Source organism: Panthera pardus, unplaced genomic scaffold, assembly GCF_024362965.1.
Source record: "Panthera pardus isolate Hobbes unplaced genomic scaffold, ASM2436296v1 HiC_scaffold_1, whole genome shotgun sequence".
Taxonomy (NCBI): domain Eukaryota; kingdom Metazoa; phylum Chordata; class Mammalia; order Carnivora; family Felidae; genus Panthera; species Panthera pardus.
Window position 1 is genome coordinate 62,149,817 of NW_026526654.1, and position 15,710 is coordinate 62,165,526.

The 15,710-nt window shown below is 35.0% G+C and overlaps 1 protein-coding gene across 16 annotated transcripts in view; it reads left to right on the forward strand.

Moving 5' to 3' along the window:
- The window catches only part of NAA16 (N-alpha-acetyltransferase 16, NatA auxiliary subunit), a 64,542-nt gene that overhangs the window by 17,450 nt on the left and 31,382 nt on the right, over positions 1-15,710 (forward strand). For 10 of the 16 annotated variants that reach the window (XM_019447405.2, XM_019447401.2, XM_019447406.2 and 7 more), the window contains 4 exons: positions 727-846; positions 1,911-1,937; positions 3,353-3,448; positions 9,874-9,980. In XM_019447405.2, coding sequence (XP_019302950.1) covers positions 727-846; positions 1,911-1,937; positions 3,353-3,448; positions 9,874-9,980 — 350 coding nt within the window. Of the gene's footprint in view, positions 1-726; positions 847-1,910; positions 1,938-3,352; positions 3,449-6,918; positions 7,036-9,873; positions 9,981-15,710 lie in introns of those variants that run through there. The other 6 variants (XM_019447402.2, XM_019447408.2, XM_019447418.2 and 3 more) reach the window with 5 other exon arrangements.

Sequence of the window (15,710 nt, forward strand, 5' to 3'; positions counted from 1 at the left end):
TACTTAGTGTTTTTGCTTCACTGAGTTAAACTTCGGCAGTTTTAGTGATGTAGAAAGGAATCTAAGAGAATTGAATGGAAAATTTTTAATATAGGAATCGATCAGGAAAAGTACATTCAAATCTAGCAGTAGGAATGTAGGGATATTTCATTCGAATTACTTACCAATCTGTGTTGGGAGTCTTTAATTGTTGTTAAGGGTATATAAAAATGTGTATAATACAAATATTTTTACCAAGAACTTAATATACTATATGTATATTTGGAGTGTGGGAGGGAGCCAAAATGTTAGCTTATAATATTATAATTATAATTATAATATTATATATAATATATATAATTATATTAATATTTATTATGCTATTTATAATATCATAATATTAGAATGTTGGTATATAATAGAATGTGTAAATGAAGGTTCACTTCTGAAGTGAATATTAATTATATATAATTAATAATTATATTAATATTTATTATGCTATTTATAATATAATTATAATATTAGAATGTTAGTATATAATAGAATGTGTAAATGAAGGTTCACTTCTGAAGGCAAGCTGTGAATTAATCTGTGTCTAGTGGTATAAACTGCAACATGTCCCAAAGGGAAGCACATACAGTTTTTTCATAAATATCCAGTGTGTTAGTACTGCTTAGTGAAATCTATGAGATCAGAAAGTTATTTAATGTTTGAGTAAAATGAATGTGAATTTAAACTTAATTTTAGGGGAAATGCTGTTGAAATTGGGAAGATTAAAAGAAGCCAGTGAAGTATTCAAAAACTTGATTGATCGGAATGCAGAAAATTGGTGTTATTATGAAGGCTTGGAAAAAGCTCTGCAACTTAGTATGTAATTATTTTTCTCCTCTACCTTATCTTCACTAGTGCTTGAAGTGAATGCAAAGTTGTAATAATATTTGAGGACAGATATTTTTAGCATTAGCATTTATTTTTCCATTTAGGAGAATTACAGGTTAAACATGGCAGTGAAGATGAGTTCAGATATTTATTTATACTTTAGTGATAAATGCTCACAGATAATTTTAAGTTCCTTGACCCATTAAAATGTTACCAATTTAGGCTAACTAGAGAGCTGGGGAGGAAAGTGAGCTGTTCCATTTCTGGGAAACGTAGTTATTTAGTATTTTTTAAAGAATTAGAGATTTGTTACCCTCAGCCTTTAAACATAAGAATTAGGCCAAAGCAGTTTTGCTGAGGATATGTATTGTATAGCATCAGCATGAAAATTATCCTCTTAATTTCAGGTTGGGCTACTTTGCATAGAGCAAAATGTCACATATCTTCTTTTCAAATTAGGTAAACTATCCTTTTTATAAATCTAGAATTGCAATTTTCCCTAGTATTTTCATAATTAAATGTTGTTCAGAGCAGTTAATATTCCTAGTATATTTACTCATGGATAAATACATGGCTGAAATAATTTTGAAAATATGGCTCAAGGGTGTTGAAACAGCAGAACTTTTAAATTTAAAGATATGGTAAAAATAGGTAGCTACTCATACTCATTTATAGAAGTGTAAGCCATGAGAAAAATTTTTTGTTGTGTTCTCATCACTATAAATTACCAGGTTTTCTGTTAGTGTTTAAAATTTAATATCACAGGTCGTTGTTTCCTTTAAATTGTTTTTAAGAAAATGATGAAAACAAAAATTATTGATTACATCAATAATTTGTGTTTTTAAAAAATCAGGACAAAAGTTTTCTATTTGAAGGTTGGAAATGCAAGATAACTGTGATGTTTTTCTTTAAACTATCAGTTACTGACATGTAGTTAATAATACAGATATTTAAATGTTTAGTAAGTTGAATATAACCTGTTCCATGTCAAGAACCATGCTTACTATAAAATATTTTGATTACAAACTAATTATATTACTTTATCTTTTTAGGTTCCATAGGACCTTTTCTCCCCCATGGTAAGTTCTGGAGCTCCAACTTGTGGCTTCAAATAGGACATTGGAATGGTTTGGTTTTGTCTTAACTTAACTACATTTATAAGACTTGTTATATTTGGGATAGTGGGGAATTTTTTTTTCTTATATTCTTAGGATTAGGCTTAAATATGAGACCTGCCTTTTAAAAGCAGTAAATAGCCTTCATGTAAATTTTAGTATAAGGGTCCTTGATATTTCATGAAGTCTCCAGATTGTTAACAGAATGTAAAAATTATCTTTCATGTATCCCAGGTTTTGAATCCTACCACATTGGAGCTCCAAAACATACTACTGGGGGAAGGAAAGAGTTTAAACAAAATCAAACATTACCTTTTTAAGTGTTACATTTATAGTCTCGATAGTGAACACTACATTTAGGATGGAGATACCTTGATTGCTAGCGCCAAGGGTTCTTCTTAAAAAATATTTCCGTTTTCTGAGTTGAAATCAATTAAAAACCTTACAGTTTAAAATCAAATTTGTTTGCTTTCTCTTAAAATTCTGTTGTAAATTGTCTTATTGCTTATATGAAACAGTGCATATAATCTCTCTTTGTAAATTATGGTAGATATTATTTTAGAATAATGAACTGGACCCAGATCCTACCTTGCAAATTGTTATTGCAGTGTCACATGTAGTTTGTGTGTATATGTATATATGTATATGTATATGTGTGTGTGTATATATATATATATATATATATACGTATATATATATGTATATATATGTTTTCTATTCAGTACTATAAAATTAATTTGGTCTTGGGAGGGAAGACCCAACTTTCTGTTAGAAGTACATTTTGTATCACTATATTTGGGAGAAATAATTTGCCACTTTAAACAATCTGTATGAATCGGATTCTTTATAATGGAGTTTCATTGAAGATTTTAAGTGTTAAAGCTACCTTAGAAATTTAGTTCACTTTTTAAACTATAAGACATTCACATTCATGATGCTGAAACAGTTGCTTTTTAAAACCTAATCAATGGGTGTTACAGCCTTTTGTGGGGAGGTGTGTAGGCTTCATCGGGCTAGAGAGTTTGTGTAAGATAAGTCTTGAAGGAGGACTTTCTTTTTCATGGGTTGTGCGCTAACGAATCGAAGTGCTGTGTATCTTGAGTCTCTGTGTCTTGCATGGGTATGATTTGAGTTGGTTTTAGAATCTGTTGTGATGAAAGAAGTTTTGGATTTATCTGGAGGTTGGGTTTAAAATGGTGTTTTGCTGATTATGTGTTTCACCACCACAGAGTTTTCATGTCATTCTTATAAAAATTGGGCACAGCTTTAATATTGACAATGCAATCTTTATTTATAACATTTTTAAAAAGTTTATTAGCATTTTTTCATAGATAAAAAGTTCTGATGCTTTGAATCTCACACATATTTACTGATAATAGGCACTTTAGAAGAGAGGCTCCAAATTTATGAAGAAATTAGTAAGCAGCACCCCAGAGCAATTTCACCTAGAAGATTACCTTTGAATCTTGCCCCAGGTAATATTAGGATATCTTTTGTAACACTAATAATTATTTGTTATTCAACATCATTCACATTTAAAAAACTTGTTTCTTGTACAGAGTTTATATCGTCACCAATCTTGGGGGTGGGAGTGATCAGTTATGAATTTATTATGCATGTGTTAATAAGAATGTTGAGCATATGGCTATATGTTTGTCTCAAGTATTTGAAATTACCTTTTTAGAGATTGTTTTTCTCATGTGACTTTAAAAATTAAACACTAGATTTAGAAGATCAATTAAATTCCCTAGAAACGACAAATCCTATGTGAGGTATTATGATTTAAGTGGTAGAAGTTTTGAAGTTTTAGGTCTTTTTTTTTTTAATGGTTTTTATTTATTTTTGAGAGAGAGAGAGAGAGAGAGAGAGAGAGAAAGGATAGTGGGGGAGGGTCAGAGAGAGAGGGAGACACAGAATCTGGAGCAGGCTCCAGGCTCTGAGCTGTCCACACAGAGCCCAAGGCGGGGCTCAGACTCACAAACCGAGAAATCATGATCTGGGCCGAAGTCAGATGCTTAACCAACTGAACCACCCAGGTGCCCCTGGGTCTTCTTTTTAGAGCACAAATTCAGAGAAAGAGTGGGGAGCCCTTTGTGTCCACCACAGTGTTTAAGAACATTACTATTCCCTGTGAAGGCACTCTGTCTTCAGAGTTGTCTGCTTCCCTGAAATTCGCCTTTATCATGCCCTTGTTTTTACAGAGCTCCATGTATTTTGTAGCCCTAGAAAAACAACCCCCACCCCCGTCCCTCCCTGCTTTTGTACATAATGTAAATTGGCGCACTATGGTTTGTATTCTGTGACTTGCTTTTATCGAACAGCAGTATATGCATGACCGTGATCCAAGTTGTGCAAGTGGTTGAACTCCTTCACTTTGGGGTCTAGAGGAAGTAAAAGTATATTAGTTCTTCAGATAGTTAACATCTGAAGATTTGTGCCTTTTTCTTAAAGTTGTCAGTTGTCTCTGTTTTTAGCTGGAAGTGCTGTAGATTATGAATTATTTGTTAGGACTTCTGGCATGTCTTTTGATATTAAGTCAGACCCTAGAAAGCTAATAGAACTTAAAAAAAATCTATTCTAGGCATGGGGTGAGGAGGGGGTATATTTTCTAATGAATTTTCACTTATAGTGCAGATAATTGGGTTATAATTTTCTTTATCTAAAGATTTATGGAAATTAAAAAGTTTTTAGTTACTGACTTTAAAAATGTATGAAGTCCCTGTTAGAAATGTATCAGATAGTTGGTACGAGTTTATTGTAAACAGTTCATTTTCCACTAGTATATCTTAGTTCCACAGATGATAAATGGTATTCTTCTGATGCTCTCATTTTTGTTTTGGCTTTATGAATACCGAAAGCAGATTTCCCTGATGTTTTTCAGGGAACATTATGCTCACGTGGCTAGTATCAGACTTGGTGGGGAGGGTACTGGTGTGCTGAGATGTTCGTCAGTCGAGTGAGTTGGGGAAACTTTGGATTGAACACAGCAGTCAGGTTTCTGTGGGGCCTGTTAGAACGTTCATACCTGCATTGTGAATTTCTGAGATGGGATGTCCTATGCAAGGAGGAGCATTCCCATGTGTGTTTCATTGAGGATGTTTGGCTTCACATTTTTATATGTCTTTTTTTAAATAACAGCATTTGAAATAGAATTCACGTGCCATGTAATTCACTTTTTAAAGTATGCAACTCCACGTTTTAGTGTATTCATGGAATTGTGCAACTGTTGTCACGATCTGGTTTCAGAAAGTTTTTGTCCCTCCCAAAAGAAACCTCACTCCCCGCACTCCCTGCATCAGGCTGCACTCCCCCTGCACTTCCAGCACCAGGCGGCCGCTAATCTACTTCCTGTACCTGTGGAGTTGTCTGTTCTGGACGTTTCATACAAATGGAATCATACCACATGAGGCCTTTGTGTCTGGCTTCTTTTTTTTTAAAATTGGTCTCCATATATAATGTATGTCTTGTGTCATGTTGTGGGTGGGGATATTCTCTTAGTTTGGAGTTTTCAGATGCATCTATGTGCCTCTTAGGAAAGAAGGAAAACTCATTTAACTTTATAGTTATTATTTTAATGTTTATTTATTTATTTATTTTGAGAGGGAGAGAGAGAGAGAATCCTAAGCAGGCTCTTCACTGTCAGCACAGAGTCCCCATAGCGGGGCTTGAACTCACGAACCTTGAGATCATGACCTAAGCCAAAACCAAGAGTTGAACACATAACCGACCGAACCACCCAGGCACCCCTAACTTTAAGATTATTAACAAGATATCTTAGTTCTGTTACTCCTTAATGGAACATGGAACTTCAAATTTACACTGCCTTGAGTTTTTCTCATTGTTAATAAAGTTTGCTAAAAACTCTTAGTACATGACAGGAAATATATTTTTACTGAAAGATAGCTTGGAACCAACTGTTGATTATAAAGTGCAATTTAGCTTTAAGTGGAATTATCTTGGACTCTCTGGGCACTCTGTCTTTGAAAGGCTAAAGGCATCTTTATACAACATAGGGCTCAGTTGAAGGGTCTGATGGCACGGACTTCAAGGTCAACATCACTGTGAGGTTCTAACATCCATGGACTTACAAAGCTCCAGTGAACATATGTAAAATCACACAGATACCTAATTGTACCTCTGTAGAAGCTAAATACTTCATGTTGTTTTGCCTGTCTAGAAATATTTTTATGTGTAATAAGAAAAGCATCTTGATATTGTCAGAAACAGTAAGATTTTTATTCAAGAAACATGGAACTTGAGAATGCAAGGTGAAAGTTTTAAAAAAGAGTTTTCAGTTTTTAGTTAAAAAGGCTTAAAACTGTCAAGTAGTGAACACAGAACTCCTAGGTAGGTTCTCCAACCGTCGAAAATATTAAGCGCTATGAAAATAATGCAGGGATATAGCTACTTTTCAAAAGAACTGGTTTACTTCATCATGTTCTATTAGTCTTCACTGGCCAAGGCAGGGGAGAGAGGGAAGGAGATAATCCAGAGTATTAAACACAAAGTTCTGATCAAATTTTACTCCATTCTTTTTTATTGGATTATTTACTATTGAGATATAATAACATATAACATTATAGAAGTTTAAGGTGTTTAACTCTTGATTTGATACATTTATACATTGTATTATTACCATAGTGGTACCATAGTATGCTAGCTAACACCTTCATCAGGTCATATAATTATTTCTTTTTTATATTGAGAACATTCTCCATTATTTAGAATAAATTCCCAGTGAATCACATACAGTCTGATCTTGCTGATTGTATTATTTTAGCACTGGTTTTTGAGACAGCAGTTTTTATTGAATCTATACTACACATCTGGAGAAGAATTAGCATAGCATCTGTGTAAACAGATAACCTGTTCGGTAAGGGGTAATGCTAAGCAGGCACTTAATGATTGACAGTCTTTTTTTTTTTTTTTTTTTTTACCCCTAAAGGAAACACTGTGGGGGGTACTAAAGATTATTTAAAAATAATTAGGAAGAAGAGAGATTATTTGCTTTTGTGAAGGGGTTTTTCTTATGCCTAAAGAAAACCTTATGAGCTGAGTCATGGTAAGTAATTTTAGAATATAGTGTGTGACTGAGCATTTGAATAGCTGTCTGTAGGCTTCTTATTTAGATAATGCATTATAGTTCCAGGTAAAATGATTTTTTAAGTGGAAAGTTTTTCCTGTCCTTCCTCTGACCACCTCCTTCTCTAGTGGCTGCATTGTTACCAGTAGGTGGTGGTGTATACTTCCATAAACATATTGTGCATATACAAGCACAACTGTGTGTGTGGGTTTGTGTATAGCTTTCTTTTTTTCTCCCTCTTTTGTACAAAAATGGTAGCATAGATTGCTGTGCACTTGGGTTTTCTTTCCACTGAACTCTGTGTCTGTGCTTTACATCAGCACATGAAGAACTTCCCCATTCTTTCTCACAGCTGCACAGTCTAACAGTTTAACGGGAGAAGGGGCTTTCAAAATTATGGATAATTGAGAATGGACTACATTGTCTTTTAACTTCAATCTGCCAGGATGATCTGAATTGACTGAGAAAGTTGAGGAAGAAGAGGAGTTCAGAATAGCCTCTGACATGAAGATACAATGCTTGGTTTCTCAGTGGATGTCTGCAAATATGGAAAAGATTCTTAACTATAGAAATGCAGTAGCTGTCAGGTTATCAGGGCATGTAATGATAGACAACATTTATTGAATAGTTACTGTGTGCCAGACACTCTTTACTGCTATATACTTATATTCTGGTTTGAGCCATGCAGGAGGGCTCTTGAGGCTGCTAGCATTGTTACCCTCACCTACAGTGGGGAAAGTGAGGATTCTAGTGGACAGGTTGGTTACTTGTCCAAGGTCACACAGAAGTGGAAGAATACACATTTCTCTAAACAGCTGCATCCCACTGGTCCACCACAATATTGTTAACTTAAAAAAAAAAAAAGTATTTATTTTGAAAGAGAGAGCAAGCACAGGAAGGGCAGAGAGAGAGAGAGAGAGGGAGAGAGAGAATCCCTAGCAGACTCTGAGCTGTCAGTGCTGAGCCCAGGGCAGGACTCAAAACTCACGAACCTTAAGATCATCATGACCTGAGCTGAAATCAAGAGTCAGATGCTTAACCAACTGAGCCACCCAGGCGCCCCAGTATTGTTAACTTTTGCCTTATATCAGAGGAAGTGCTGGAAAGATTTGATCTCTAAAACTACTTTTGATTTTTAAAGAAGTAATGATGTCTATTTAACCCAGAATGTACTTTGTGTATGATCTAATAAAAGATTAGAGATTATCTGGAAATGGTTTTTATAGTACATTAACGAATGTTGAACCTGTTTTTATATTTGGTAAACTTTCCCCTTAATAAAATTTAAGTATCTCTTTTAAATTTTTGTAACATCTAATTATATTGAGTATGCATGTTTTGTTCAATACAATCACAACAAACAAAAATAACCGCTTTGGGTTGCTGGTATTTTTTTTGTGAAGTGTTGTGATTCATAATGAAACTTTAAGGGATTGTTTAATAGTTTTACTTTAGGTTAAGCCATTTATGGCATATGTATCTTTTTCTTAAAAAAATTTTTTTTAATGTTTATTTTTGAGAGAGAGAGAGAGAGAGAGAGAGCGAGCGAGCTGGGGAAGGGGCAGAGAGAGGGAGACATAGAACCTGAAGCAAGCTTCAGGCTCTGAGCTGTCAGCAAAGAGCCCAATGTGGGGCTCGAACTCACAAGCCGCAAGATCATGAACTGAGCCAAAGTCGGATGCTTAACCCGACTGAGCCACCCAGGCGCCCCTGTAATCTTTTTCTTTTTAATGAGTGGGCAAATCCGTGTTGTTATATAATAACTCTTCCTGTCAAAAAAGTTAAAGCCTTAACTGAGTTAAAGCCTTTGTGTTGTATTTAAAATGAAAAAGTTTCCATTTTTTCCCCTGCTTCCAGAAAGTGATGCCAAGTTTTTTTTGGAAGGGTTTAATAATGATAGAATTATTTACTTCTAATGTTAAAACGCTCTGGGGCTCAGTCTAATGTCTAACATATGTTTATTTTATGTATTATTCATCGTACCCACTGGAATGTTAAGTTCCAAGAGGGCAGAATTTAATTCATTTATTTATTTTGAGAGAGAGAAAGAGAGCATGAGCGGGGGAGGGGGAGAGAGAGGGAGAGAGAGAATCCCAAGCAGGCTCTGCGCTGACAGCGTGACTTGATCTCATGAAGTGTGAGATTGTGACCTGAACGGAGATCAAGAGTTGGACACTTAACCGACTGAGCCACTCAGGCGCCTCAGAATTTGTTTTTAATTGTTTTAGTCACCGCTATATCCCTAATACCTAGAACAGTGCCTGGCACATAGTGGGTGTTTGAAAGATGATTGTGGAATGAATGTTGAGGTAAATCACTAATTGGTTTGGAAAACATTTTCAAATACTACTTTAGTGTTTAAAAATATATTTTGGCTGTCAGTTAAATATGCTGCTGGTTACAGTAGGATCTCTTTATAGTCTTCAGCGTGCCTTATGAGGTATCTGCAGATGAGGACGAGTCTGTGCTAGTCAGTGAGGTTAGGAAAGAGACTTGCTATGGGGACTGTATTCAGAATGGATAGTGAGTAACTTTTTCTACTACTTAAAGCTGCACAGTTATTTGGTGTACTTATCTTTTGAAGTGTTCCTTGAAGATATTTTAACCTAGATCTAGGGAAAAGGATAGTTGCCAACTAAGATATTTAGTGTTATCCTTTTGGGTGGTAACAGTCAAGCAATAAATGCTGACAGACTTTTGGGTTTAAAAATAGGATGGGGGGATCATTGTTTTTGAGGGAGGTTTATTTTTATTTGTAAAATCACTGAGAACTGTTTGCATCAATTGAAATATAACAAAGTGCACTTTTGTTTCTAGGTGAAAAATTTAGAGAACTAATGGATAAGTTCCTGAGGATTAACTTCAGTAAAGGCTGCCCACCCTTGTTCACTACTTTGAAATCTTTATATTACAATACAGAAAAGGTAAAATTTGGTCTTTACTCAGTTTTGCTGTAATCTTTTTACTAACTTATTATAGAAACATTTCCATGTGAATAATATGCTATGATTTAATAATTTTTTCTATTCTGTTAATAGAGAAACTATTCACCTTAGTTTAATAATAGTTGAGCTGAAATTATATGTGTGTAGTATGCTTTATTTGACTGTAATGGCACTGCTGTTGAGTTTTTGGTAAATAGTGGTTGATTCATGTGAAAACATGGAGCAGTGCCTACCAATAATTTCTGTAGGTTATTTAAGGTAGCATTTGCCAAAATTCGCCACTTACTCTTTCGGATAAGGGTGACAGAGAAGAAAGGGGAGGTGAGATGTCAGAAATGGTAAAGAGCTTACATGTGTGAATTCGAATACAGATTTTCCCTGCTGTCTGAAAGTAGAGCGTTCCTGTGAAACCTCTCAAGCTGAAATGGTGTAAAGTGAAGCACAATTAGCATTAGTTTGTATTAAAAATTCTTGAACATTCCCAGACCCCAAAAATAACCTCTCCGACTTTTCTGATCTCTTAGGATGCATCTTGCTAATGGATGCACAAAATAAATCGAGATAAAGCACAGATGCTCACAGACACAGTTCAAATCTATGGTGGCCTGATGCTGAGTGTCCTTCCTGGAGGAAGGAACTTGATGGTGTCCCTCTCCTTGCCGAGAGTGTGCGATGCCTCTGTGAGGGCTCCCTGCAAAACCAATGCTGAGCGCTGTTTTCACTTTTTGCCTTTTTCCGTGAAAGCGAAGGCACCACTGTAGGTCTTTGGTAAAAGTGAAAGTGGTGTAATACAAACTTTCACAAAACCAGAGGGCTACCTGTACTGCTTTTGTAATAACATCTTGCAGAAGCTGCTAAATATAGTGGTCATTAAAGAATTTGTTCCTCTTGGACTATCACTAAGCTTTCATTGGCTTTGTCCATTTTCACATGGGGCACAGACTTTTCGTTTTTTAAAATCCCTCCAGGGGCGCCTGGGTGGCGCAGTCGGTTAAGCGTCCGACTTCAGCCAGGTCACGATCTCGCGGTCCGTGAGTTCGAGCCCCGCGTCAGGCTCTGGGCTGATGGCTCGGAGCCTGGAGCCTGTTTCCGATTCTGTGTCTCCCTCTCTCTCTGCCCCTCCCCCGTTCATGCTCTGTCTCCCTCTGTCCCAAAAATAAATAAAAAAACGTTGGAAAAAAAAAAATTTAAAATCCCTCCAATATAGATCCAAAATTATCATCATAAGGGTGTAAAGCATTTGTTGGTATTTTATAAAGCATGGGAATTGCATTTTTAAAGAAGGCACTGAAAATGTATTGATTTATATAGGAACCTTTGACATCTCTTTAGTGTTATTTTCTAAGCATGGAATAGGCGTGTTTACCAAGTACTTTTTTTTCCTTTATAAAAATTTTTTTTAATGTTAATTTATTTTTTGAGAGAGAGAGAGAGAGAGACCAAGTGCTTTTGAGAATTGAATCAAACCTCAGAAAACTGAGATTGTCAGAACTTAGTATAGTAAAAAATGTACAAGTCTGGGACGTGCTTTTCAAATAATTTTGGCCACATAGATTTGTGACGTCTCATAAGGGTGTTCGAAAATTCATTTCTAACTGGTAGTCTTGCTTTTAGCTAAAGATTGCATTTTAACTCTGGAGGAAGTATTAAAAAGCGGTGAAGGCTGATAAAGTTATGGCTTCATAAACTTCCAGATCTTAAAGAATGATCCATGTTAGGTAGCATGAAAATAAAATCATCTTTTGAAGTCAGCCCAGGATATAGCACAACTATAGAAAAGTATTTTAAAAACATCTGCAGCATTTTAAAACGTGAATATATAATTTAGGGACACGAAGAGCATTTTTTTGTGTAATTCCTGTCAAGGTTTTTTTCCCCATGAATTTATTTGTGGTATTTGTAGGTAGCTGTAATAATTTTGACCTGAAAGTTTGTCTAGCAAGTGCACAAGCATTTTATATGTTGCTGTATGGTTTTCATTATCTTCCTTTTTGATGACTACATATCAGAGCCATTCCTCTATTGTTGAACTTTGGGTTTCCAAACTTTCACTGTTAAAATCAAGCAAACATTATAAATATCTTTGTACCCATAGCTTTACTCAGGATTATTTCCTTCTCACAAATTCTCAAATTAATTGGTAAAAGGTATGTGCATTCTGTGGTTCTCAGTTAATAATGGTACTTTGGTTTATATGAGGTTGTAAACACCAATTTGTATTGTCACTAGCGGTGTATGTGTATGCAAGGTTCCCTGTACCCTCACCAGCATTAGGTATTCTAATATTTTCCCTTTTTGTATTTTCCCTTTTTGTATTTTCTTTTCCATGGACAGATGTATTTTTTTTAACATAGAAACAGTTTGGAAGGTCCTCTTCCTCTAGAGCAGTATTTCTCAAGGTGCAATGAGGGAGGGAATTTTGTCCCCCCAAGGGACATTTTGCAATGTCTGGGGGTATTTTTGTCACTGTTGGGAAGTATGCTATGGAGATCTAATGGGTAGCAGCCAGGGATCAACAGGACAGCTCCCCACAATGAAGTATTCTGTTATTGACCTGTTGGGCTAGATAATTTGTTATAAGGGGCTGTCCTTTGCATTATAGGATATTTAGCAGTGTCCTGGGCCTCTGCCAACTAGATACCAGTTGCTTCCCCCCCAGTATTTTTGTTATTGTTAACAGCTTTATTGAGATATAAATCACATATCATAAAATTTACCTACTTGAAGTGTACAATTCAGTGATTTTTAATATATTCAGAGTTTTGCAACCATTACCATTGTAATTTTAGAAAATTTTCATTACCCCAAAAAGAAATCCTTTCCCCACCCGCGCAACATTAGGCAACCACTGGTCTACTTTCTTTCCGAGGATTTGCCTATTCTGGGCATTGCACACAAATGGAATCATACAGTTTGTGACCTTTTGTTCTGTAGTGTGTTTTACTTAGCATAATGTTTTCATCCATGTGGTAGCGTGGATGACTACTTCATTCCCTGTATCACCAAATAACATCCCATTGTATGGCTGTGCCACATTTTAGCAGTTGAGGGACACTTTGGTTGTTTCTGCCTTTTAGTTATTATGACTAATGCTGCTGTGAACACTTGTGTGCCAGTTTTCCATATACATTTTAATTTCTCTTGGGCATGTATACCCAGGAATGGAATTGCTGGTTCGAATGGCAAGTCTGTGTTTAAACTTTAAAAAGACTGCCAGATTGTTTTCCAAAGTGACTGTACCTTTTTATATTCTCACAAGCAGTGTATGAGGATTCTGATTCCTATATATCCTCACCAATAATCCACTTGCTATTATTTGGCATTTGATTATAGCCAGCCTAGTGGGTGTGAAGTGCTGTCTCATGGTTTCAGTTTGCAATTCCCCGATGACTGATGATGTTGAGTGTCTTTTCATGTGCTTATTTGCCATTTGTAAATCTTCTTTGGAGAAAGTCCATTCAGACTCTTTGAGTTGTCTTTTTATTCTTGAGTTGGAAGAGTTCTTTGTATATTCTAGATACATGTCCCTTATCAGATATGTGATTTGGAAATACGTTCTACCATTCTGTGGGTTATCTTTTCACTTTCTTTAAAGTGTCCTTTGATGACAAAAGTTTTTAAAGTCCATTTTATGGTTTTTTCCTTTTACTGCTTGAGCTTTTGTGTCATATCTAAGAAACCATTTCAAATCTAGCGTAATGAAGATTTATACATATTTAATAAGAGTTTTATATTTTTAGTTCTTATACTGAGGTCTTTGATACATTTTGAGTTCATTTTTATATATGATGTGAGGCAGGAATCCAGCTTTTGCATGTGACTATCCAGTTTCCCAGAACCATTTGTTGAAGAGACTGTTCTTTACCCAGTGAAAGGTCTTGCCAGTTTTGTTGAAAATAAATGGACCATAAAGAAGGTTCATCTTTGGACTCACTGATCTATATATTTGTCCTTATGCTATAGTACCACACTGTCTTGATTACTGTAGCTTTGGGGTAAGTTGAAATTAGGAAGTGTGAATCTTTTAGCTTGTTCTTTTTTCAAGATTCTTTTGACCATTCAGGATTGCTTTTTTTTCAATTTGAATTTTAGAATTAGCCTTTCAGTTTCTGCAAGAAGCCAGCTGGAATTTTACAGGCATTGCTTTGTATCTGTAGATCACTTTATTTTAACAATACTAAGTTTTTCAGTCTATGAACTTTGGATGTCTTTGCATCTAGACATATCTTCTTTAATTTCTTTCAACGGTATTTTGTAGGTTTTAGCATACATCTTGTACATCTTTTGTGAAATTTACTAAGTACTTTATTCCTTTTAATACTATTCTAGTGGAATTATTTTCTTAATTTTATTTTCATTTTGTTATTGCTAGTGTATAAAATACAGTTGGTTTTTGTATATTGATTCTGTGGCCTTGCTGAACTTATTTGTTTATTATTTATTGTTGATAGTTGGTGTAATGGATTTCTTAGGATTTTCCAGATTTTTCTAAATTTGCAGATTTTCTAACATTGGTATTGTTATTAATTTGCAAATTATTTGCAAATTTTCTGATTTGCAGATCATGTCATCTGCAAATAGAAAGTTTTATTTCTTCATTTCCTTTTTGTATCCTTTTAATTTCATTTTCTTCACTAATTGCCCTGACTAGAATCTCCAGTACAATGTTGAAGAAAAGTGATTAGAGTGGATATCTTTGTCTTGTTCCTGATCTTAGGAGAAAGCATCTAGTCTTTGTCCATTAAGTATTGGGTTAACCATGAATTTTTTATATATGCCCTTTGTGATGTTGAGGAAGTTCCCTTCCATTCCTAGGACACTCAGCATTTTTAAGGTGAACATGTGTTGGATTTTGTCAAATGTTTCTTCTGTGTCTATTGAGATAATTATGTGTTTTTTTTTTTAAAATACTCTTGCTATGATGTATTACATGAATTAATTTTCAGATGTTAAAGCAACCTTGCATTGCTGGGATAAAACCCACTTGGTCATGGTGTAGAATTCTTTTTATATATTGCTGGGTTCAGTTTGCTAACATTTTATTGAGGATTTTTGTTTGTCTCTTCCTACTGGTCTGTAGTTTTCTTGTGAGGTTTTTGTCTGGTTTTGGTGTCAGGGTAGTAAAGGCCTTATAAGGAGTTGAGAAGTGTTTCCTCCTCTTCTTCTCCTCTTTTTTTTTTTTTTTTTTTTTAAGTTTGTAAAACATTGGTATTGTTATTAAATATTTGGTGGAATTTACCAGTGAAGCCATCTGGACCTGGGTTTTTCTTTGTGGGCAGTTTTTGATTACCTATTAGAACTCTTTACTTGTTATTGGTTTATTTATATTTTCTATTTCTTCTTGACATGGTTTCTGAAATTTGTGTCTCTAGAAATTTGTCCATTTCTTCTAAGTTATCCCGTATTGGCATACAGTTGTTCATTGTATTCCTTTATAATCATGTTATTTCTGTAAAGTCACTAGTAATGTCTCCTCTTTCATTTTTAATTTTAATAATTCAAATTTTTTTTTTCTTTTCTTGGTCAATCCACCACAGGTTTGCCAATTTTGTTGATCTTTTCAGAGAGCCAAGTTTGGGGTTTGTTGACTACTCCCCACCCCCATTTCATTAATTTTCACTCTGATCTTTTTTATTTATTTACTTCCGTTTAAGTTTATTTTGCTTGCCTTTTTCCAGTGTCTTTTTTCTAACATGTTCTTAGTGTTCT